We start from the raw sequence: 26,482 nt of genomic DNA on the forward strand, positions 1-26,482 counted from the left end.
CTGATCTTGTATACATGTTGGAATTCATAACGTGCTTCATGTTAAAACTGAAAAGTATTCAAAACTTAGTTTTGAGAAGGATTTGATTGAGTTTCTGCTCCAAACCTCAAGTGTAAGTTTGAATGTGTTCACACTGGAGCAAAAATGCTTACTTCTGAAAATGCATTAATGTACTGACTTTGGTTCTGGTGATGTATTCATACAAGTAACCCCTTCAATTTTTTGTGTGGTTTTTGGGATTAGTTCATTCTGAGAATGTGGGATGCCCCTTGGACCAAAACATGTTGTGCACCCCTGCGTTAACATGTCTTGTTCACTCCCCTGAGATGTCTCACATTACTAAGGCGTTTCATTTCTGACACAGGACAGCCGAAAATATATGATGGGGTATATTTATATGCTTCCTCATTTTGGTGGTTAGGATATGATTGCTATTGGGAAGTTCAGCTACAATTACAGAACTGTAAAACACAGTTTCCAATTTTAAAATGTGAAGTTGAAGTATCTGTTCCTTGTGCAGAGTTGTTCCGAGCATCATCCTGTTTTGTGAACAAACACCGAGCGTCTATCTGGACACGATGATCCACGCCGTCCCCGCTGACTATCGCTTCTAGCGTCCCACCATGTGCAGGGGCTGTGGTGACAGAATTGTGACAAGAGAGCATAATCTGCAATAAGGATTACTTCTTACAATAAGGCGCCTGCGGTGATACTAACGTGATGACATTGCCATTGGCCAGCTGGCTTTATCATGTGCCCAGAAATGAACCCAGCCCATGCGGGTGAGCTCCTCCTGACCGGGCTGGCGAGGTGCCCACACAACACGCCACTCCCACACATTGCTCATAAATACATATTTATTAAGGCTCCTGATGTCCAAGCATTTTTGATAATGTGACCACAGAAGTGAGATACAAAAAGGTTGTATCCTAATACGGAGGCTGCAGTTTCATGTCTTGATCTAAGGAAAGTCACCGGTAAAATAAGACGTTTCATATAACACAAAGCATCAGTGACGGGTGGAGGCTGCAGATGCTCCTCGTTCTACATTATCGGATTGCTGTAGACATACATTAATGACACTGGCGTTAGGCACAGCTTACATCTGTATATTACACGCTCATGTTCATTGATCATCCTCATTGTCACCAGTACTTAGCCCGACTGAGTACATCCACCGTTAGTCTGTTATACATGTGTCATCAGATGATACGGAAATGATCACGGACGCCAATTCTAAAAAAACAAAACTAAACTCATCTCCAATTCTTAGATTTTTTTTTAACCTTCTCCGCTCAAAGTATAATTAATTGTATTATATCGGTTTGTGAAAGGTGTTGGATGAGACTAAAAAACATGGCTACGTTCTGGTAGAAACACCACTCCTCTTGTCTGTGGCTTGTGTCTGGCATTACAGCTCAACCTCGTCTACTGAAAGAAGCGCTGCCACCAAACGTACTGCCCGATCCCGCGTAACTAGGGTCTGTTACCCCCCGATTGTCGTCTTCCCCGGTTTCCAGCTCTGCCTCTGTCATCTTCGAGGGTGACATTGCTCACACTGGCTCTGTAGGTGACAATATAAGTCTACGGGGCGTCAGAACGAGGCTGAGAACGAGGCCCTATAGGCTTATATTGTAAGAATAACGTCCGCCTGACATGTAGAGCGCAGTGTGATGCGGCAAGTCGGAATAGCCATCTTATGAATCCGAGGAGGACTATAGCAGATGGCGATCGGAGGGTAAATTACCGCACTCACACTACAGGATTAGGAGACAAAGTTTTGTGGGAGCACTTCTGGAACTGAGCTGTTATGCCAAGAGCGGCGCCGTCTTTGGAATAACGCAGCCATGTTTTTTTTTTCCCAATCTTATACAATTTTATTCCAAGGTTACATAAATCATAACTTTAAATACATCATTCCTCCTAAATATTATTAGGTAAACTCCTACCAGCCTCCGACACGGCTGAAAACGCTTCGGAAGTCATCCTATCTGGGATGGAGTACATCTCAGTAGATCTTTAACAACCTTTGATGTTCTTGAGGTTTGTGGAAACTTTGAAAGAACCACTAGACCTAAAATATAAGCTCCTTGATATAAAAGTACCACAACATTTATCATGGCAGTCCAAGATTTACCATTGATTACAGACAAAGTGACCACTTGGCTGGAAAATTACATTACATGCTCCACATTTACCTATGGATTCATGAAGGGCAGTTGGTATTGTAGGTTTAATGGTCCTCTCACTTCCACAAATTGATGACCTTCCAGATTTTAGACACGTGGGAAGAACACTGCATACCACATGAGAATCTCATGGCAGGAACATTAAAGGGGATATCAAGCACTTACAAGAAAAAAAAGGCATAAAGTGGCTTTCAAGAGGTAACTACCTGCCTGTTAAAGCCATTGCTGGGCACTGACTGCTCCTGCCAGAGATTCAGCTTCTCTCCCTGTCAACAGAGCAGCAGTTTCTATTCCTGTTGACAGGGCGGGACTACCGGTGTCATGCTGATTGACCGATTCCCCCAATTAGGCAGCGGGAGTCAGCTGTCAATCAGCATGACACCAGCAGTCGCGTCCTGTCAACTGGAAGAGAAACTGCTGCTCTGTTGACAAATGAGTAGCTGAATCTCTGGCAGGAGCAGTCAATGCCCGACAGCGGGTATAACAGGCAGGTATGTTGCCTCTATTAGCTACTATATGCCTTTTTTTAAAGTCCTTGATATTCTCTTTAATATTTATCCACAGATCTGGCAATTTCCAAGCTAAAAACCAAAGGAGTACAAGTGCATGGGAGTGTGCCCATGGTCCTCGTGAGCTGTAGGGTTCCCCTGCCTCCCTTGGGGCAACTGTTTCCATCCAGAATGCATGTATATGTCATTAGTTTGGTCTCTGCTCTCCAGAATGCTGGGCTGAGCGGATTCATCAGCAAGAGTTCAGTAGTGATTAGGTCACATCTTCATGGTTGTTCAGGAGAGGAGAGCGCGGCTGGAGATGGATGTGACCGGCCAACAGCTATGTAACAGAAAATAACTCGCCTTGAGAGAAATCATGAAGAAAAATAAGAAAATTGTATCATTAGAAAATAAATCATTGACAAGAATTCTGTGGCTGCGTCTCATCTAGTCCTGTGAGATGACTGCGTGGCAGCAGCTCACACATTGACAGAATGTTCTGGTTGTGTCCATCCGGTCACTGGATCTGAATAGATTCATGTTCAATGTGCATTTCTGGCTGTAGTGAAGATTCCAGAGGCTCCACTGCCTGCAAAAAAAAAATCCACAAATGTAATCATGGTATAATCGGACTGCAATGTATACAACCCAATAACACCGGATCTCGCCCAAATCCGACAGCGCCTCACCACTGGAAGGACCAGGGAGCAAATGTACGAACGCTTGTTAGGTGGAAGCCTGGATCTGCCAGGCGAGATGCGGCCCACACACTGGAGGTTTGCTGGGTACGGGGGAACTTTCTGTTATATATATATATATAGTACAGTGAAAACAAATGTTATAAACCGTAGATAAGATCAATATCAAATGATGTAGGAATACAAAAATAACGTAAAAAAATGAGTATTTGTCGTGGACCAGATAATCATCCCAGACATGTTGATAGAGCGAGTACAGAACAATATCACATTACAACCCCTGGCAAAAATGATGGAATCACCGGCCTTGGAAGATGTTCATTCAGTTGTTTAATTTTGTAGAAAAAAGCCGATCACAGACATGGCACAAAACTAAAGTCATTTCACATGGCAACTTTCTGGCTTTAAGAAAAACTAAAAGAAATCAAGAACAAAAAAAGTGGTAGTCAGTAATGGATACTTTTTTTTAACCAAGCAGAGGGGAAAAATTATGGAATCACCCTATAAATTTTCATACCCAAAAATACCACCTGCATCAAATTAGATCTGCTCATTATTCTGCATCTAAAAAGGAGTGATCACACCTTGGAGAGCTGTTGCACCAAGTGGACTGACACAAATCATGGTTCCAACACGAGAGATGTCAATTGAAACAAAGGAGAGGATTATCAAACTCTTACAAGAGGGTAAATCATCACGCAATGTTGCAAAAGATGTTGGTTGTTCACAGTCAGCTGTGTCTAAAATCTGGACCAAATACAAACAACATGGGAAGGTTGTTAAAGGCAAACATACTGGTAGACCAAGGAAGATATCAAAGCGTCAAGACCAGAAACTTCAAGCAATATGTCTCCAAAACAGGAAATGCACAACAAATGAGGAACGAATGGGTGGAAACTGGAGTCAACGTCTGTGACCGAACTGTAAGAAACCGCCTAAAGGAAATGGGATTTACCTACAGAAAAACTAAATTGAAGCCATCACTGACACCTAAACAGAAAAAACAAGGTTACAATGGGCGAAGGAAAAGCAATCGTGGACTGTGGGTGACTGGGTGAAAGTCATATTCAGTGATGAATCGCGAATCTTCATTGGGCAAGGTGATGATGCTGGAACTTTTGTTTGGTGCCGTTCCAATTAGATTTATAAAGATGACTGCCTGAAGAGAACATGCAAATTTCCACAGTCATTGATGATATGGGGCTGCATGTCAGGTAAAGGCACTGGGGAGATGGCTGCCATTACATCTTCAATAAATGCACAAGTTTATGTTGATATTTTGATACAGGGATTGTAGTAATTTTTCACTGGATAACAGTTATTTATCCTCAGGTGACAAGTTGGGAATTAATCATTATAGGAGCCATTGGACATTGACGCTGGTAACTTTGTGATTAGTAAAGCATTCATTATTCTGAGACGTGCTGAAGGAGGGCGGTCAGGTCAGCGACACCTGAGCGCATCCTTAGGAGTTTCTGGCTGGGTGATGTCTGAACACCGACAGCTCAGGATCCTGGGATTCACCACCTTCCTGGACACAGAAGTGTACTCTTCCCTTTAGTAATGGCCGTGTACTCCCCGGACTTGTCTGACAATATAATAAGAGCCTCAAGTTGAACTATAAGGGAAAAGCACCATGGCCGGCAGGTCAGGCTCAGTGCCGGGAGTCCCTGCACATTCTTGGAGGATGTTTGCTTTTACTTGAATTTATTTTTAGGGAATAGAAGGTGTTTAAAATTAAATACAGAAACAGAAGAGTCCAGGTCTTGTCATCATCAAAGTCATTGCTGGCATTGATAAAACCTTCATGAGTGACCCCGCAGAGCGGCAGGTTTAGGGTGGTTATTCTATACCTGAGCTGCGGGGGATGAATATATGCTCCAATCCTCCGGAATTAAACATCTACATTCCAGATTTTTTTGTTTCAAATTCCGTGTGATTCCTATTCATTACAATAGAGAAACACACCCAAATACAAGAAAATGTATCTTATTTGATATAAATGGATATTCACAGAACTATATATATATATATGACTACACAATAGGATGAATAACCATAGATACGCTGCATATACATATCACAAGAACAACAGACCATGTGGAAGAAAAATAGCATAAAACAAGGACCCCTTAGCATGTATTTACTATTTACAGCGCCTTGCGAAAGTATTCGGCCCCCTGGAACTTTTCAACCTTTTCCCACATATCATGCTTCAAACATAAAGATACCAAATGTAAATTTTTGGTTAAGAATCAACAACAAGTGGAACACAATTGTTAAGTTGAACAAAATTTATTGGTTATTTTACATTTTTGTGGAAATTCAAAAACTGAAAAGTGGGGCGTACAATATTATTTGTTCCCTGTAACTTAATACTTTGTTGCGCCACCTTTTGCTGCGATTATAAGTCTCTTGGGGTCTGTCTCTATCAGTTTTGTACATGGAGAGACTGAAATTCTCGCCCATTCTTCCTTGGCAAACAGCTCGAGCTCAGTGAGGTTTGATGGAGATCGTTTGTGAACAGCAGTTTTCAGCTCTTTCCACAGATTCTTGATTGGATTGAGGTCTGGACTCTGACTTGGCCATTCTAACACCTGGATACGTTTATTTGTGAACCATTCCATTGTAGATTTTGCTTTATGTTTGGTATCATTGTCTTGTTGGAAGACAAATCTCCGTCCCAATCTCAGGTCTTTTGCAGACTCCAACAGGTTTTCTTCAAGAATGGTCCTATATTTGGCTCCATCAATAATAATAATAATAATTTTATTTATATAGCGCCAACATATTCCACAGCGCGTTACAAATTATAGAGGGGATTTGTACAGACAATAGACATTACAGCATAACAAAAATCACGGTTCAAAATAGATACCAATAGGAGTGAGGGCCCTGCTCCCAAGCTTAAGATCTATAGGAAAAAGGGAGAAAAAAATCTCATCAATTTTATCCATCTTCCCTGTCCCTGCTGAAGAAAAGCAGGACCAAATCATGATGCTGCCACCACCATGTTTGACAGTGGGGATGGTGTGTTCAGGGTGATGAGCTGTGTTGCCTTTACGCCAAACATATTGTCTGGCATTGTTGCTAAAATGTTCGATTTTGGTTTCATGTGACCAGAGCACCTTCTTCCACATGTTTGGTGTCTCCCAGGTGGCTTGTTGCAAACTTTAAACGACACTTTTTATGGATGTCTTTGAGAAATGGCTTTCTTCTTGCCACTCTTCCATAAAGGTCAGATTTGTGCAGTGTACGACTGATTGTTGTCCTATGGACAGACTGTCCCACCTCAGCTGTAGATCTCTGCAGTTCATCCAGAGTGATCATGGATCAAATATCGAACAGCTTCTAAAAAGTGTAGTTGTTATGCGGGATACAGTCTTTTACTGTAAACCTCCCTCCGTATAGGACATCACACTATACCAAAGGAAAGGGGACAACTGGACCACACGCTGTGTGTAAATGTACAGGGGGCTCAGCGGATCAGTACTTAATAGTCATACCGCAAAATGGATGTAATGAAAAAGAAGAGTGAAAGGGTTTTATCTTCATGCTCCTCTCTCTAGTTTCCCTCTACCCCCCCTCCCAAAAACAACAAAAAAAACCAACATACTTTTATAGGCCATGAATCCCCAAAACTGTGCCATTTACAGATATAATTCAGCTTCAAAAAACCTTGTGTGGTCAACAAAGAATGTAAAAGTGATTGCTCTCCAAACTCAGGAGCAAAAGATAAGAAGAAAAAATTCCAGGGGCAGTTAGAGAAACAAGACCCCGACCCAGAAGCCCAGACAATGAGTGACTCGGGTGCCATGATCACAGCTGATGTTTGTCACACGTACAGAGATTGGGGCACAGATATTTGAAATGCCATGGTGGGCCGCGTCTCACCCAGTCGCACCGGGCAGCAGATACCTGCAAGGAGTCTGTATGTTCTCTACGTGTTTGTGTGGGTTTCCTCCGGGTTCTCCAGTTTCTTCCCACATTCCAAGGACATACTGATAGGGAATTTAGATTGTGAGCCCCATTGGGGACAGCGATGATAATGTGTGCAACCTGTAAAGCGCTGCGGAATATTTTAGCGCAATATAAATAAAATTATTAGTATACCTAATAGGTGTATATAAATAGTAACCGTCCAGGGAGCAGGACGGGGTCCTGTAGGAACGGGTACAGAGAGGAGCTCATTTCAGGCACTAAGTGCACTCCTAAGTATTAGGACATGAAGGACACATTTTTGTTGCATGTTAAGAGTCTGGTATTTATCCTTTAAAGAGGTCATCTCATGTATATAGGGGACGTCATTAATCAGCTGATCACCAGGGCAGAACCTATAGGAAGTGGATTTTCTGTGTGATGCCGTACTAGATAAATGGAGACAAAATGCTGTAATAGAAATTGCTCAGGGCAGGAATCGCTCAGAAAGATCTGTCTTCATTTTCATCACTCGTCAGCTTCACAAGTGTAGTAAACTGGCCAATGTGATCCCCAGGTAACTGGTGTCGTAACCCAGAGAATTGTCTTAGAAGGGTCCCAAGGATTGCCCAAAACTGAGAGACCGTTCTATGCAGTGAGCCCCCCATGTCACTCAGGACTCCCCTCACCATATATGACCGTTCTATGCAGTGAGCCCCCCATGTCACTCAGGACTCCCCTCACCATATATGACCGTTCTATGCAGTGAGCCCCCCATGTCACTCAGGACTCCCCTCATCATATATGACCGTTCTATGCAGTGTGTCCCCCATGTCACTCAGGACTCCCCTCACCATATATGACCGTTCTATGCAGTGAGCCCCCCGTCTGTCACTCAGGACTCCCCTCATCATATATGACCGTTCTATGCAGTGAGCCCCCCATGTCACTCAGGACTCCCCTCATCATATATGACAGTTCTATGCAGTGAGCCCCCCATGTCACTCAGGACTCCCCTCATCATATATGACCGTTCTATGCAGTGAGCCCCCCATGTCACTCAGGACTCCCCTCATCATATATGACCGTTCTATGCAGTGAGCCCCCCATGTCACTCAGGACTTCCCTCATCATATGACAGTTCTATGCAGTGAGCCCCCCATGTCACTCAGGACTCCCCTCATCATATATGACAGTTCTATGCAGTGAGCCCCCCATGTCACTCAGGACTCCCCTCATCATATATGACCGTTCTATGCAGTGAGCCCCCCGTCTGTCACTCAGGACTTCCCTCATCATATATGACCGTTCTATGCAGTGAGCCCCCCATGTCACTCAGGACTCCCCTCATCATATATGACCGTTCTATGCAGTAAGCCCCCCATGTCACTCAGGACTCCCCTCATCATATATGACCGTTCTATGCAGTGAGCCCCCCATGTCACTCAGGACTCCCCTCATCATATATGACCGTTCTATGCAGTGAGCCCCCCGTCTGTCACTCAGGACTCCCCTCATCATATATGACCGTTCTATGCAGTGAGCCCCCCATGTCACTCAGGACTCCCCTCATCATATATGACCGTTCTATGCAGTGAGCCCCCCATGTCACTCAGGACTCCCCTCATCATATATGACCGTTCTATGCAGTGAGCCCCCCATGTCACTCAGGACTCCCCTCATCATATATGACCGTTCTATGCAGTGAGCCCCCCGTCTGTCACTCAGGACTCCCCTCATCATATATGACAGTTCTATGCAGTGAGCCCCCCATGTCACTCAGGACTCCCCTCATCATATATGACAGTTCTATGCAGTGAGCCCCCCGTCTGTCACTCAGGACTCCCCTCATCATATATGACCGTTCTATGCAGTGAGCCCCCCATGTCACTCAGGACTCCCCTCACCATATATGACCGTTCTATGCAGTGAGCCCCCCATGTCACTCAGGACTTCCCTCATCATATATGACCGTTCTATGCAGTGAGCCCCCCATGTCACTCAGGACTCCCCTCATCATATATGACAGTTCTATGCAGTGAGCCCCCCATGTCACTCAGGACTCCCCTCATCATATATGACCGTTCTATGCAGTGAGCCCCCCCATGTCACTCAGGACTCCCCTCATCATATATGACAGTTCTATGCAGTGAGCCCCCCGTGTCACTCAGGACTCCCCTCATCATATATGACCGTTCTATGCAGTGAGCCCCCCATGTCACTCAGGACTCCCCTCATCATATATGACCGTTCTATGCAGTGAGCCCCCCATGTCACTCAGGACTCCCCTCATCATATATGACCGTTCTATGCAGTGAGCCCCCCATGTCACTCAGGACTCCCCTCATCATATATGACCGTTCTATGCAGTGAGCCCCCCGTCTGTCACTCAGGACTCCCCTCATCATATATGACAGTTCTATGCAGTGAGCCCCCCATGTCACTCAGGACTCCCCTCATCATATATGACCGTTCTATGCAGTGAGCCCCCCATGTCACTCAGGACTCCCCTCATCATATATGACCGTTCTATGCAGTGAGCCCCCCATGTCACTCAGGACTCCCCTCATCATATATGACCGTTCTATGCAGTGAGCCCCCCATGTCACTCAGGACTCCCCTCATCATATATGACCGTTCTATGCAGTGAGCCCCCCATGTCACTCAGGACTCCCCTCATATATGACAGTTCTATGCAGCGAGCCCCCCATGTCACTCAGGACTCCCCTCATCATATATGACAGTTCTATGCAGTGAGCCCCCCGTCTGTCACTCAGGACTCCCCTCATCATATATGACAGTTCTATGCAGTGAGCCCCCCGTCTGTCACTCAGGACTCCCCTCATCATATATGACCGTTCTATGCAGTGAGCCCCCCGTCTGTCACTCAGGACTCCCCTCATCATATATGACCGTTCTATGCAGTGAGCCCCCCATGTCACTCAGGACTCCCCTCATCATATATGACAGTTCTATGCAGTGAGCCCCCCGTCTGTCACTCAGGACTCCCCTCATCATATATGACCGTTCTATGCAGTGAGCCCCCCATGTCACTCAGGACTCCCCTCATCATATATGACCGTTCTATGCAGTGAGCCCCCCATGTCACTCAGGACTCCCCTCATCATATATGACCGTTCTATGCAGTGAGCCCCCCATGTCACTCAGGACTCCCCTCATATATGACAGTTCTATGCAGCGAGCCCCCCATGTCACTCAGGACTCCCCTCATCATATATGACAGTTCTATGCAGTGAGCCCCCCGTCTGTCACTCAGGACTCCCCTCATCATATATGACAGTTCTATGCAGTGAGCCCCCCGTCTGTCACTCAGGACTCCCCTCATCATATATGACCGTTCTATGCAGTGAGCCCCCCGTCTGTCACTCAGGACTCCCCTCATCATATATGACCGTTCTATGCAGTGAGCCCCCCATGTCACTCAGGACTCCCCTCATCATATATGACCGTTCTATGCAGTGAGCCCCCCATGTCACTCAGGACTCCCCTCATCATATATGACCGTTCTATGCAGTGAGCCCCCCGTCTGTCACTCAGGACTCCCCTCATCATATATGACCGTTCTATGCAGTGAGCCCCCCATGTCACTCAGGACTCCCCTCATCATATATGACCGTTCTATGCAGTGAGCCCCCCATGTCACTCAGGACTCCCCTCATCATATATGACAGTTCTATGCAGTGAGCCCCCCGTCTGTCACTCAGGACTCCCCTCATCATATATGACCGTTCTATGCAGTGAGCCCCCCATGTCACTCAGGACTCCCCTCATCATATATGACCGTTCTATGCAGTGAGCCCCCCGTCTGTCACTCAGGACTCCCCTCATCATATATGACAGTTCTATGCAGTGAGCCCCCCATGTCACTCAGGACTCCCCTCATCATATATGACAGTTCTATGCAGTGAGCCCCCCATGTCACTCAGGACTCCCCTCATCATATATGACAGTTCTATGCAGTGAGCCCCCCGTCTGTCACTCAGGACTCCCCTCATCATATATGACAGTTCTATGCAGTGAGCCCCCCGTCTGTCACTCAGGACTCCCCTCATCATATATGACCGTTCTATGCAGTGAGCCCCCCATGTCACTCAGGACTCCCCTCATCATATATGACAGTTCTATGCAGTGAGCCCCCCATGTCACTCAGGACTCCCCTCATCATATATGACAGTTCTATGCAGTGAGCCCCCCATGTCACTCACGACTCCCCTCATCATATATGACAGTTCTATGCAGTGAGCCCCCCATGTCACTCAGGACTCCCCTCATCATATATGACCGTTCTATGCAGTGAGCCCCCCATGTCACTCAGGACTCCCCTCATCATATATGACAGTTCTATGCAGTGAGCCCCCCATGTCACTCAGGACTCCCCTCATCATATATGACAGTTCTATGCAGTGAGCCCCCCATGTCACTCAGGACTCCCCTCATCATATATGACAGTTCTATGCAGTGAGCCCCCCGTCTGTCACTCAGGACTCCCCTCATCATATATGACAGTTCTATGCAGTGAGCCCCCCATGTCACTCAGGACTCCCCTCATCATATATGACCGTTCTATGCAGTGAGCCCCCCGTCTGTCACTCAGGACTCCCCTCATCATATATGACAGTTCTATGCAGTGAGCCCCCCATGTCACTCAGGACTCCCCTCACCATATATGACCGTTCTATGCAGTGAGCCCCCCGTCTGTCACTCAGGACTCCCCTCATCATATATGACAGTTCTATGCAGTGAGCCCCCCGTCTGTCACTCAGGACTCCCCTCATCATATATGACAGTTCTATGCAGTGAGCCCCCCATGTCACTCAGGACTTCCCTCATCATATGACAGTTCTATGCAGTGAGCCCCCCGTCTGTCACTCAGGACTTCCCTCATCATATGACAGTTCTATGCAGTGAGCCCCCCGTCTGTCACTCAGGACTCCCCTCATCATATATGACCGTTCTATGCAGTGAGCCCCCTGTCTGTCACTCAGGACTCCCCTCATCATATATGACAGTTCTATGCAGTGTGTCCCCCATGTCACTCAGGACTCCCCTCATCATATATGACAGTTCTATGCAGTGAGCCCCCCGTCTGTCACTCAGGACTCCCCTCATCATATATGACAGTTCTATGCAGTGAGCCCCCCGTCTGTCACTCAGGACTCCCCTCATCATATATAACAGTTCTATGCAGTGAGCCCCCCATGTCACTCAGGACTCCCCTCATCATATATGACAGTTCTATGCAGTGAGCCCCCCGTCTGTCACTCAGGACTCCCCTCATCATATATGACAGTTCTATGCAGTGAGCCCCCCGTCTGTCACTCAGGACTCCCCTCATATATGACAGTTCTATGCAGTGAGCCCCCCGTCTGTCACTCAGGACTCCCCTCATCATATATGACAGTTCTATGCAGTGAGCCCCCCGTCTGTCACTCAGGACTCCCCTCATCATATATGACAGTTCTATGCAGTGAGCCCCCCATGTCACTCAGGACTCCCCTCATCATATATGACCGTTCTATGCAGTGAGCCCCCCGTCTGTCACTCAGGACTCCCCTCATATATTAATTATTATTATTTATTATTATAGCGCCATTTATTCCATGACTCTTTACATGTGAGGAGGGTTATACATAATAAAAACAAGTACAATAATCTTGAACAATACAAGTCACAACTGGTACAGGAGGAGAGAGGACCCTGCCCGCGAAGGCTCACAATCTACAAGGGATGGGTGAGGATACAGGAGGAGAGAGGACCCTGCCCGCGAGGGCTCACAATCTACAAGGGATGGGTGAGGATACAGGAGGAGAGAGGACCCTGCCCGCGAGGGCTCACAATCTACAAGGGATGGGTGAGGATACAGGAGGAGAGAGGACCCTGCCCGCGAGGGCTCACAATCTACAAGGGATGGGTGAGAATACAGGAGGAGAGAGGACCCTGCCCGCGAGGGCTCACAATCTACAAGGGATGGGTGAGGATACAGGAGGAGAGAGGACCCTGCCCGCGAGGGCTCACAATCTACAAGGGATGGGTGAGGATACAGGAGGAGAGAGGACCCTGCCCGCGAGGGATCACAATCTACAAGGGATGGGTGAGGATACAGGAGGAGAGAGGACCCTGCGCGCGAGGGCTCACAATCTACAAGGGATGGGTGAGGATACAGGAGGAGAGAGGACCCTGCCCACGAGGGCTCACAATCTACAAGGGATGGGTGAGGATACAGGAGGAGAGAGGACCCTGCCCGCGAAGGCTCACAATCTACAAGGGATGGGTGAGGATACAGGAGGAGAGAGGACCCTGCCCGCGAGGGCTCACAATATACAAGGGATGGGTGAGGATACAGGAGGAGAGAGGACCCTGCCCGCGAGGGCTCACAATCTACAAGGGATGGGTGAGGAAACAGTAGGTGAGGATAGAGCTGGTCATGCAGCAGTTTGGTGGATCGGTGGTTACTGCAGGTTGTAGGCTTGTCGGAAGAGGTGGGTCTTCAGGCTCTTTTTGAAGGTTTCGATGGTAGGCGAGAGTCTGATGTGTTGTGGTAGAGAGTTCCAGAGTAGGGGTGATACGCGAGAGAAATCTTGTATACGATTGTGGGAAGAGGAGATAAGAGGGGAGTAGAGAAGGAGATCTTGTGAGGATCGCAGGTTGCGTGTAGGAAAGTACCGGGAGACTAGATCACAGATGTATAGAGGAGACAGGTTGTGGATGGCTTTCTACGTCATGGTTAGGGTTTTGTACTGGAGTCTCTGGACAATGGGGAGCCAGTGAAGGGATTGACAGAGGGGAGAGGCCAGAGAATAGCAAGGGGACAGGTGGATTAGTCGGGCAGCAGAGTTTAGAATAGATTGGAGGGGTGCAAGAGTGTTAGAGGGGAGGCCACAGAGCAGGAGGTTGCAGTAGTCCAGGCGAGAGATGATGAGGGCATGGACTAGGGTTTTTGCAGATTCTTGGTTCCGGAATGCACGGATCCGTGAAATATTTCTGAGTTGAAGTCGGCAGGAAGTGGAAAGGGCTTGCATATGCGGTTTGAAGGAGAGATCAGTGTCAAGGATTACCCCGAGGCAGCGAGCTTGTGGGACTGAGGAGAGTGATCAGCCGTTTACTGTAATGGATAGGTACGTGGGGGGGGGGGGGGGGTCGTGTGGGATGGGGGAAAGATGATGAATTATGTTTTGTCCATGTTAAATTTTAGAAATCTAGCGGAGAAGAAGGATGAAATAGTGGACAGACATTGAGGGATTCTGGTTAGTAGGGTGGTGATATCTGGTCCAGAGATGTAGATCTGTGTGTCATCAGTATAGAGATGATACTGAAAACCGCGAGATTCTATGAGCTGTCCCAGGCCAAAAGTGTAAATAGAAAAGAACAGGGGCCATAGAACTGAACCTTGCGGGGCTCCGACAGATAGGGGGCGAGGTGAGGAGGTGGTGTATGAGAGGGAGATGCTGAATGTCCGGTCAGTTAGGTATGATGAGATCCAGGATAGGGCCAAGTCTGTGATGCCAAGGGATGAGAGGGTCCGCAGCAACAGGGAATGGTCCACTGTGTCAAAGGCAGAGAACAGGTCCAGGAGGAGGAGGATAGAGTAGTGTTGCTTGCTCTTGGCGGTTAAGAGGTCATTGGTGACCTTAGTTAGGGCAGTTTCAGTGTGGTGGTGTGACCGGAAGACTGATTGTAAGCGGTCGAAAAGGGAGCAGGAAGATAGATGGGAGGACAGTTCAAGATGGATGTGTTGTTCCAGTAGTTTTGAGGCATAGGGGAGAAGTGAAATAGCGCGATAGCTAGATACAGAGGATGGGTCAAGAGAGGGCTTTTTGAGGATAGCTGTGATTGAGGCATGTTTAAAGCTTGAGGAGAAAACACCAGTTGTTAGTGATAGGTTGAAGAGATGGATTAGGGTTGGGATGAAGACTGTGGTGAGGTTTGGGATGAAGTGGGAAGGGATCGGGTCAAGTGCACAGGTGGTGAGATGCGATCTTGAGAGTAGAGCGGAGAGTCGATCTTCTGTAATGGTGGAGAAGTTGGTTTTCGAGGTGGAGGGCTGGGTAGTTGGAAGGAAGGACTCTGGGGGTTGTCGACTAAAACTGTCTCTGATGTTCTCAATCTTCTGCTTGAAAAATGAGGCAAAGTCTTCAGCTGAGATGAGTGGGGAGGGAGGAGGTGCTGGGGACGGAGGAGAGAGTTGAAGGTGTTGAATAACTGTTTAGGGTTGTGAGACAGGGAGGATATGAGAGATGAGAAGTAGGTTTGTTTATCTGTGGCGAGTGTGGTCTTGAAAGTAGTGAGGGATTGTTTGAATGCGATAAAGTGCTCATTGGAGTGGGATCTTTTCCATCTCTGCTCAGCAGCCCTGGAAGCTCGCCTCAGTTCTTTGGTCAGGCTGGTGTGCCAGGGCTGTCTGTTGATTTTGCAAGCTTTGGTATGTGTGAGAGGGGCAAGAGATTCCAAAGCTGCAGCTATTGTGGTGTTATATAGAGCGGCAGCGTCATCCGCATTGTGTAGGGAACTTATGTCTGTGAGAGGGAGGAGGGATTCAGAGAGTGAATGTAGATCAAGGTGTTTAAGATTTCTGCGAGGGTGTGCAATTTTGTGGGGTGGGGATTGTAGACAAGGAGTGGAGAGGGAAGAGAATGTGAGTAGATTGTGGTCAGCGAGAGGAAGAGGTGAGTTAGAGAGGTTAGATAGGGAGCAGAGGCGGGTGAAGATGAGGTCCAATGTGTGACCATCTTTGTGAGTGGCTGCAGAAGACCATTGAGTGAGGCCGAAAGAGGAAGTGAGAGATAGAAGTTTAGTGGCAGCTGAGAGGGAAGTGTCAATGGGGATGTTGAAGTCGCCCATGATGATAGTGGGGATGTCCGCAGAAAGGAAATGAAGTAGCCAGGTGGTGAAGTGGTCAAAGAAGATGGTGGCTGGCCCTGGGGGGCGGTAAATGACAGCCAGTTGAAGGTTGGTGGGGGAATAGATGCGCATATAGTGCACCGCAAAGGAAAGGAGAGTAACAGAGGGTGGCAGTGGGATTGGGGTGAAGGAGCAGGTACCTGACAGGAGAAAACCAACTCCTCCGCCATGCTTGCTGCTGGGCGGGGTGTGTGCGAAAGATGGAAGCCACCATAGGAAAGTGCAGCAGGAGAGGCTGTGTCAGAAGGGGTGAGCCAGGTTTTAGTGATGGCGAGAAGGGAAAGTTTGGTAGTAACAAAAAGATCGTGGATGTAGGAAAGCTTGTTGCAGACAGAGCGAGCGTTCCATAGTGCTTCCGTTAGTGGGACTGGGGAAGTGGGGGCTGGGCGAATGGGTATAAGGTTAGAGAGGTTACGGAAATTTGTGATGGAGCGTGGATGGGAGGTAGAACTGACTGTGGGGATGTGGTGAGGAGGACTAGGATTTGGAGAGATATCACTAGCAGTGAGAAGGAGCAGAGAAAGTGTTAGCAGGTGGGAGCAAGAGAGGGCATGAGGTGGCTGTCTGTGCTTGGAGACAGAGGATTGTATGTTAAGGAACAGTTCTGAGGAGGTGAGATGGATGGGGAGGATTGAAGAGGAGATGAACAGTTCTTTACTAGGAGTAGGGATTAGGGGAGTTTGCAGAAAGTGAAGAATTATAGGGGTGAAAGTGAAAACAAACAGAAACATTGTTTACAGTGACTGTGTCCAGTTACCTTCAGTTCCCTTCTGGTTCAATTCTGGTTTTAATTCTAAATTATTAGAAATTATCTAAAATATTAATCACAATGTTCAGGCGATGTGACGTCTCTCCAGGCCTTTTATGACCCTCCAATATTACTAGAGTAAGCTCCAATGGATGTCCCACCACAATGCAGAGGGGTCAGCAGAAGACATGAAGACTTTTCTCTGTTTCAGTGTTTAGGAGTATGTCCGGTACAAACAGATAACACTGTAGTCATGCACTGAGGGTAGGCGGCAGTGAATGCCCAGTTGTACCCTACTCCTTCAGAGACAAATTAACCCCTTGTATGAAGCAGATATCATACATTCTGGCCAGGTACATACCTGATCTGTTGCCGAAGTCTCACTAACTGGTGCAAGTTGGACATACTGGACCTGGATATCATTGGCTTGAAGGGGGGAGCCATTGACGCTGTCAGACGCTGGGTCAGCTGAAGCAACAGCGATGAGTTGTGCTCCCTGGAGAACCTGAAACGAAGGAGAAATGGTTAAATGCAAAGTACCAGCCATTATTCTAGATCATATTATTGGATGAACTTATGGCTTTCTGTTCTGGACATCTGCCCCATGCCCGCTGCTGATTCATTCCAGCGCTGAAGAGGTAAAGCAGGAGTTTAGGAGAGGCTCCAGAAGACCACTGTATACTCCATGCCAGCCAAATAAGCATACCGCAGTAATGATTACAGGGGAGGAATTCCGGAGCAGACAACCGCTGAGCCTTCTGAAATGGCCAGGAAACATTGAGTGGCATGTGTATGCCGAGCTGCTGGAGCACACAGCCAAAACATAACCCTTGGTGTCCCATAAAATATGACAAATCCTGGATTCTTTACTTCAATCAAAGGTTACGTCTTGCAACTGAGAAAAATGATGGAAAAACATTCAAAACAGAATAGATGGGAACCGCTGATAAAAATCTGATTGGAAAAGCATGAACCAACTACGGGAGAAGTTACTTATGGTGGATTCTTGCTAAGGGGTAAAAAGGTATTAAATGGTCATAACCTATAACTTTTGGGGTCGGGATCGATGGCCACTTTTATCCTTTGGCATAATTCAGTTCTCCAGCTGCCACCATCACAACAAATGATTGCAAAAATATAACGAAGCAACAAAGCAGAATACTAGAAGTGAGTGAAGATTATCTAAAAGTGTATGGAGACAAAAGGACATTATCACCGGGATGGAGGCAAATAATAGTGGAAAGGAATCATTTATTAAAACAAAAACCTTGGACATAAAATATATTTTGCAGGGAACGAAAAGTTCAAACATTTGTATTGACTCATTATCAAAAGTCTCTGCCAGTTCCATATGTGTTTGGCTTGGAGCGCGGCAGCGTCCTGACTCGCTACTGAACATTCCTAGCGCAAGTATTTAATATAAGATAAACACCGGCCCCCCGCGTCTTCTCTTCAGGCCCATATTGCTACAACTGCACCAAATTGTGGCTTGATTGATGTGTGCAGGTCAGCGGGTGCGCACAGGCCGCACTGATGTCAGAATACAAACATGCAGACATAATTAATATTGAAATGGAAAGTATAGCCAGCAAGTGAATAAGCCCGCCATGTGCTGGGGTGACCCCATTATAACTGTGGGCCAAAACGCATTGGTGTGGGGATGACACAAGGTGAAAATGTAGCCTGATGCTACCACTCCCAGTGAGGTGGTGTCCTCTGTCACCTCTGATCCCACGGACATCACTGGACACAGTATCTAATGGGCTGGAGATTGGCGACCATTTCTGACCAGTTCTTTTGGTCTGCAGTCGCAGAGCAGGTGGCTCTTCAGCAGAAGTCCTTTATGATGGCTGTCTCGTATACTTACATGGTATTGTTCAAAAAGCATGTTTCACAAAAACAAATAGTGTTCCAATATACTTCCTGCAAATGATCCGACAATTTATTTCACTACTGCAGACACACACACAACCTGGCTCATAAAACCATTACCGTATTAAAAAAAAAAATCTAATATTAATTTAAGCTTAATCCATAGATTTATATCATAGGATATTTACTCTGGAAGTTGGAGCGACTCCAGCACAGAATTTCATGCTTAATCCAATAAGATAGAACCACGGCCTTTACTCAACCCAAATATTGAAAAAGGCTAATTTTTCTTCCAAAGTATCATTCCTATTTTCTAATTTCGGACGGACTCCTGGCTGGTGAGGCAGAATAACAAGTGAAGCGATTACGCCTGAAGACGACTGATTTAGGAAAGGAATCACAGGACTGCGTGAAATGTTTCCTCTTGGTTTTCACCAGAAGCATCTGAAACAGATTAACTGCTCTGAGTAGGTGATGAGGAATGGTAGGTGATCTGTCCCTTCTGGCTGAAAAACCAGCGTTCGTATTACACAACGAAATAAGAAGAAACAAAGGAAACTTATGGGACATGACCTCAAAGGTACCCACCGAGTGGAAGTACCAGCCCAAAATAAGAATTACTTTACACAAGTTACTGGAGTTAGCCGGCCCAGCAAGGTCATTCATTTGGCTGCTGTGGGGGGCACGATATGGAAGACGGAACCTAACATAACTGTACTCCATCATTGTTGAGGAGAAAGTGAAATAGTGTTCAACATTATCAAACATGGAGAAAAAATACAGGTCCTACTTGATTTTGCAAGCTTTGGTATGTGTGAGAGGGGCAAGAGATTCCAAAGCTGCAGCTATTGTGGTGTTATATAGAGCGGCAGCGTCATCCGCTCTTCTGTCCTACAAGGGATGTGAAGCGTGAAAGCCCCTCTGTTCTCTAAGAATGTCCTTATGACGCTGTATCCAGGGGCCATCTCACGTTAAGAGAACGTGGACTAGGCCTTTTCTTGTCATGTGTATTTTAACTTTAAGCCATTTTCCTGGAAATTGTTGGCCTCTGTGCTGGAGACTCTCAGTTGACCTCATTTTTCTGACTTGTTGGATATCACGCAGAGGATCTGTGGCTCCCACCTCAATATTACACACATGCTTATAATACTCAGTTTTCAGCACCTAATGTATATGTATGTCCATATAAAAGAAAGCGGATTGGCACATACCATCCCGTGCAACAAAATCCTTTATTGTGGCATCATCATACCAACAGCAGGCAGATAAAACAGTGGAGCAAATACAGACGACGATCGTTTCATGCTTACATTGCGCTTCAACAGGTCATGAGGTCAATGAGGTAATGTTGAAGCGCAATGTAATCGTGAAATGATCGTCTGTATTTGCTCCACTGTTTTATCTGCCTGCTGTTGGTATGATGATGCCACAATAAAGGATTTTGTTGCACGGGATGGTATGTGCCAATCTGCTTATGTTTATATGGACATACAGATTCTTTTTCTTTTGAAGTGGCACCCGCAATCCGTGGTGTGTGTGCAGCTTTATCAACCCGAGGTCATACAGCTGTGCCTTTGTCCTGCTTTTCTTCCATGGTATGCGTAATGTATATGTATGTTACGCCAGGCTAAGATGTGGACCTCTTAACTACTGAACCCCAACAGGAAAGGCCGGGATGTTCTGTAGAAAATCATTAATGGCTCAGTCAGACCTTCCCTAGTTTCCAGCCAGTGAGAAAAGTAAGATCTTCTGACCATGGACTGCTGGGACGTGGTGTACAGGGGGAAATCTATTGGCAGAATTACAATCGAGAAAACATGATAAAATAATAATGGTGTAATATCATCTACTTTAGAAATCTTACAAAAAAAAAAAAAGGAATCTGTTCAGTATTTGATTTCCATCAATCTCAGCAAATGTTTCGCCCAGAATCAAGTCAACATTCCCATCCCAAGGCTAATCCTTCTTCTTACAGAACAGGACGGTGTGATTTTCAGCTGAATCACTCATTTTACTTCTCTAGTAATCAACATTATTATTTTTTACAGTAAATGTTTCCCGGTTAAATGGGAGTACGATCTTTTCAGACGAACAACTGAATATATATGTCAGATACGTATTTTATCCTGTGATGGAGAGTATAGTGGAAGAGTTCTTACATTTGTTTTTAAGGATTGGCTCCTAAAAAATAAAGTGCCTCAAACAAAACAAAGAATTATAAAATAGTAATGTTTGCAAGTGCGTAAGTGTAGAGGCAACACCAAGAAGTGGTGGTCCCAGTGTAAAGGTACCGTCACACTGAACGATATCGCTAGCGATCTGTGACGTTGCAACCCCAATTTAAAAAAAAAGTTGGGCCGCTGTGTATAAAGTAAACAAGGATGCCATGATCTGGAAGTGTCTCATCGCCTTATTTTAGGGGACACATATCGTGAATAGTGAACATTTTCCCTCTTTTCTATACAACAGTCTACAAACGGATGGGAAGTGAGGAGACCATTGTTGGAGTAGGAACCGTGTCCATTCTTGTCTGTTGTGGGATGATCCGCAGTCCTGGAGTCTTCTTTACATTTATACAGCGTCACAACTTTTTTAGGACTTGGCTTGTAGAAGGGACTGTGATCATAAAGCGTCTATCATATGTCCCACCTTCACCTTACATGGTGCAGCTGGTCTCGGAGCTGCCTACAATTGGGATTATTTCCATTGTAGATAGAACAGAAAATAGCCCATACCTCGTGCCTGGTACAATATTAGGGTTATATTCGGGGTTATGGCCGTGATCACATTGTTTAGTGACTCACTAATATTTGCTCATAACGACACATGTATAGCTAATCTGGATACATACATGCTAGCCTGGAAACGCTCAATGTACCACCGGCATATGGTCACATTTAGGAGAAATTAGTCAATACGCACATTTTTTAACCAGTTCAAGGATTACAGAAATTCTTAAATGTTCCTGCACAGATAAAAGACCCTCTGTATCTAGTGCCGGCGCTTGTAATCTGAGATCATTACCAATATCTCCAGTTGAGCAGATGCGTATATGTTAGGTCCATTTATGAAGTGGATTATCCATGGGTCGAGGCCAGAAGAGCATTCTTTGTGAGGCAGAATGTGACACATCGCAGACTGGTGTTCAGGAGAAACCACACCGTGTTTAGAGCCGCTCTGAGTCACACGCCGCTGTCTGGCTGCAGACTCTGAATCACTGCAGCCACCAAGGACCTTTCTGTCCACCAGCGAGATCCATTTACATTCTCAGGATTGGCTGCGGAGCCAAGGCATCATCTGCACAAAGTGTTACCCTTGTGCCCCCCACACAAGATCCTCTCTTGGCCTAAAGATTGTGACCCTGTGTCAGAAACCTTCTGCTAGGTCATCTAGCTCTTTGCATAAGGATCAGGCAAGCAGCTGAGATATAAGTAAATCCAAGGCCATAATATTATGTGGAAGGATTTAGTGAGTTTTTTGCCAGGTTAACAAATGTGCAAGAAGGAAATCTGACTGAGATTAACTCTAGCATCTTCTTACAATTAACCGGCTGGGCATCACATCAAGGCAGCTCGTCCTTCTGGTGACTTGTCTCCTAGGTTGGATGCAGTGTTCGTTGATCAGATTTGTGGAGATTATCAGACAAATGTTTGACTTTTGGAAAGTGTGAAGATGTTGTGTCGCCTAGCTCTTGTGAGGCAGAGCACAATAATACGGCGACATTTTACAGTCTGATGGAAAACGTGACATTTTAGGTTCAGGGAACTTGGTGTTATCACGGGGGTCACAATGGTCTTTATTTGTCTATTGATTTTCTGCATTTTGAGAAGCTAGCCCTCTTCTAGTATATTAACAATTTCAGGAGACTCCTGACGCCTTACATGTTGCTTGCAAGGAAATAAAACAATTGCGTTAACTTTGGAAGTGTTAAGAGTTGATGAATGAAGAGCTTGATGGTAAACCAGAGGTTCAGGTTAGATTCTGGGAATGTCATGCATTTAAAAATGCTGAAGCCAACAGAAAATTAAAGGGGACAATCTTATATAGGTGGCATCCCGTCCATCCCTTCGCATTTCCTCCATACCCTGAGCGATATGTCTGTGAAATGAAGCAAGATGGAGACTACTGAGAGAAACTGTCCATCAGACAAGCTCCTTTAGAGATTTTCTAAAGGTACCGTCACACTCAGCGACGCTGCAGCGATATAGACAACGAGCCGACCGTCGCTGTTTAGGTCGCTGTAGAGACGTCAAACACAGCAACTCCAGAACGATGCAGGAGCGATCCAGTAACGTAACGGCGACACACTTCTCGTTCTCGCTGGTTTTAGCTCCATGTCAAACAGCCGGAGTGTACCGATCCAACACACATCTAGGGGCCCTATGCTCGTTGCTGGCATCGTTGCTTTTGATGTCAAACACGACGATACACACCGACCTGGCGACGAAATAAAGTTCTGGACTTCTAGCTCCGACCAGCGATGGCACGGGGGATCTAGATTGCTGCTGCGTGTCAAACACAACGAGATCGCTATCCAGGACGCTGCAACGTCACGGATTGTTGTCGTTCTCTTTGCAAAGTTACTGAGTGTGACGGTACCTTTAGTATTCTTATCACCTATCCACGGGATCGATGACACTGACCACTGTGGGTCCCACTGGGAGCGCCACCAATCCTGAGAAGTCCCGTGTGTGGATCCAGGCGTTGTGATCATTTGTGACCTCCATTTTCTTTACCTCTATGGGACTGACTGAGCCGTTCTATCAGGCCCAAGTGAATGGAGCAGAAGTCAATCACGTGCAGTAAAGCCGAAAAGACGTTGGAAAACGTCTAAGTATTAGAGACACATAAGTGATGACCAGGGAGAGGATGTTATACTGAAAGCATCTATGTGATCAACCCCTTTCTATAGTCATCTCGTATATGCTCCGACTCCTCTAGTGACAAAGATGTAACCTATCAAAAAACACGGCAGATCTGCAAATTGGATCAATAAATAGAAGATTTGCTGTCTGTCACTTATGTCAGACTGTCCATAAGGAAAGTTCCAAGTAGAACAGTATTCGTATACAAGGTCATGGTGACTTGGTGAGGAAGGAATGAAGAGGAAGCTGCTTAGGAAGACAGTGAGATTTGTAACCCACAGGGGAGCGTTATAGTGAAGCTTAGACGTCGTCATCGTATCTGTCTGGGAAAGCTCTCATTAATAATATTTAACTCCATTATAGCAGACCCAAAATGTGGACACGCGGTCACATCCATACATCAAGTGGGTGGTGACCCTCTGTGTAAACTATTATCAGCCCCGTCCCCCTGACCTGCCATAAATCAGCAGCAGGGGAAAGAGCTGTATAAAGATGTTTTTCTATATGTCTCCTTTACAGTGCGGATACCTGATATATATTACCAGAGTGTTTCTGTAATGAAAATTAATGAGCACGATATGAAGGAGAGTGGCCTGAGGTGTCCTAGGGCAGGCTCGTCCGTTAATAGCCCTGTCTATCTATATATCTATCTATATATAGTACAGACCAAAAGTTTGGACACACCTTCTTATTTAAAGATTGTTCTGTATTTTCATGACTATGAAAATTGTACATTCACACTGAGGGCAACAAAACTATGAATTGGGAATACTTAACAAAAAAGTGTGAAACAACTGAAAATATGTCTTATATTCTAGGTTCTTCAAAGTAGCCACCTTTTGCTTTGATGACTGCTTTGCACACTCTTGGCATTCTTTTGATGAGCTTCAAGAATATAGTTGTAGAGATGTGTCTGCTGCTAGAACTCTGTGTGGCATTGACCTGGTCTCTAGTCTGAGCTGCTGTTAACCTGCGATTTCTGAGGCTGGTGACTCGGATAAACTTATCCTCAGAAGCAGAGGTGACTCTTGGTCTTCCTTTTCTGGGGCGGTCCTCATGTGAGCCAGTTTCTTTGTAGCGCTTGATGGTTTTTGCCACTGCACTTGGGGACACTTTCAGTTTTCCCAATTTTTCAGACTGAATGACCTTCATTTCTTAAAGTAATGATGGCCACTCGTTTTTCTTTACTGAGCTGCTTTTTTCTTACCATAATACAAATTCTAACAGTCTATTCAGTAGGACTATCAGCTGGGTATCCACCAGACTTCTGCTCAACACATCTGATGGTCCCAACCCCATTTATAAGGAAAGAAATCCCACTTATTAAACCTGACAGGGCACACCAGTGAAGTGAAAACCATTCCCGGTGACTACCTCTTGAAGCTCATCATGAGAATGCCAAGAGTGAGCAAAGCAGTCATCAAAGCAAAAGGTGGCTACTTTGAAGAACCTAGAATATATGACATATTTTCAGTTGTTTCACACTTTTTTGTTGAGTATATAATTCCACATGTGTTATTTCATAGTTTTGATGCCTTCAGTGTGAATGTCCAATTTTCAGTCATGAAAATACAGAAAGTGCAAGCACCGGCGCAGTCTGGACCCCACAGAGTGACGCTCCCAGGAGATCGCGGTATGCGTAAACACTGAACGCACACCGCGATCTCCACCGGAGAGGCAGGGACCGTGGACGCGCCAGGAGGGTGAGTATTATATTCACCTGTCCCCCGTTCCAGCGCTGCTTGTGGCTCCGTCTCCCGGGTCCTCTGCTGTGACGTTCACAGTTCAGAGGGCGCGATGACGCGCTTAATGTGCGCCGGCGCCGCCCTCTGACTGAACAGTCACAGCCAGAGGAGCCGGAACACGGAGCGGCACGCAGCGCTGGAACGGGACAGACAGGTGAATATAGCAAGTGCTGGGGGGCCTGAACTAGCGGCGATACCGGCACCTGACCCCCACAGCGCGCCGGTGTCCCCGCCTGCTCAGGCCCCCCAGCACTCGGAAACCAGCGACGATAGGTGAGTATGTTTTTTTTTTTAATATATCGCTGCAGCATACGGGGGCATACACACTGGAGCGTCTAATGGGGCCATAAACCATAATGGAGCAGTGTACGGGGCATACACTATGGAGCATCTTATGGGGGCCATAAACCATAATGGAGCAGTGTACGGGGGCATACACTATGGAGCATGGAGCATCTTATGGAGGCCATAAACCTTTATGGAGCACTGTACGGGGCATACACTATGGAGCATCTTATGGGGGCCATAAACCATAATGGAGCAGTGTACGGGGGCATACACTATGGAGCATCATATGGGGGCCATAAACCATAATGGAGCAGTGTACGGGGGCATACACTATGGAGCATGGAGCATCTTATGGGGGCCATAATCCTTTATGGAGCACTGTACGGGGCATACACTATGGAGCATCTTATGGGGGCCATAAACCATAATGGAGCAGTGTACGGGGGCATACACTATGGAGCATCATATGGGGGCCATAAACCATAATGGAGCAGTGTACGGGGGCATACACTATGGAGCATCTTTTGGTGCCATCAACCATAATGGAGCAGTGTACGGGGGCATATACTATGGAGCATCTTATGGGGGCCATAAACCTTTATGGAGCACTGTACGGGGCATACACTATGGAGCATCTTATGGGGGCCATAAACCTTTATGGAGCACTGTACGGGGCATACACTATGGAGCATCTTATGGGGGCCATAAACCATAATGGAGCAGTGTACGGGGGCATACACTATGGAGCA

The 26,482-nt window shown here is 46.2% G+C and overlaps 1 protein-coding gene across 1 annotated transcript in view; it reads right to left on the bottom strand.

The window, feature by feature from the left end:
* Positions 1 to 839: 839 nt before the first annotated feature.
* Positions 840 to 26,482, bottom strand: part of BANP (BTG3 associated nuclear protein) — a 369,258-nt gene continuing 343,615 nt past the window's right edge. Inside the window, exons 12-13 of the mRNA XM_069739403.1 lie at positions 17,325 to 17,468; positions 840 to 3,269 (exon numbers count right to left, since the gene is read on the bottom strand). Of these exons, the coding sequence (XP_069595504.1) occupies positions 3,198 to 3,269; positions 17,325 to 17,468 (216 nt within the window). The 3' untranslated portion in view covers positions 840 to 3,197. The remainder of the gene's footprint in view (positions 3,270 to 17,324; positions 17,469 to 26,482) is intronic.

Source organism: Ranitomeya imitator, chromosome 9 (genome assembly GCF_032444005.1).
Source record: "Ranitomeya imitator isolate aRanImi1 chromosome 9, aRanImi1.pri, whole genome shotgun sequence".
NCBI lineage: Eukaryota > Metazoa > Chordata > Amphibia > Anura > Dendrobatidae > Ranitomeya > Ranitomeya imitator.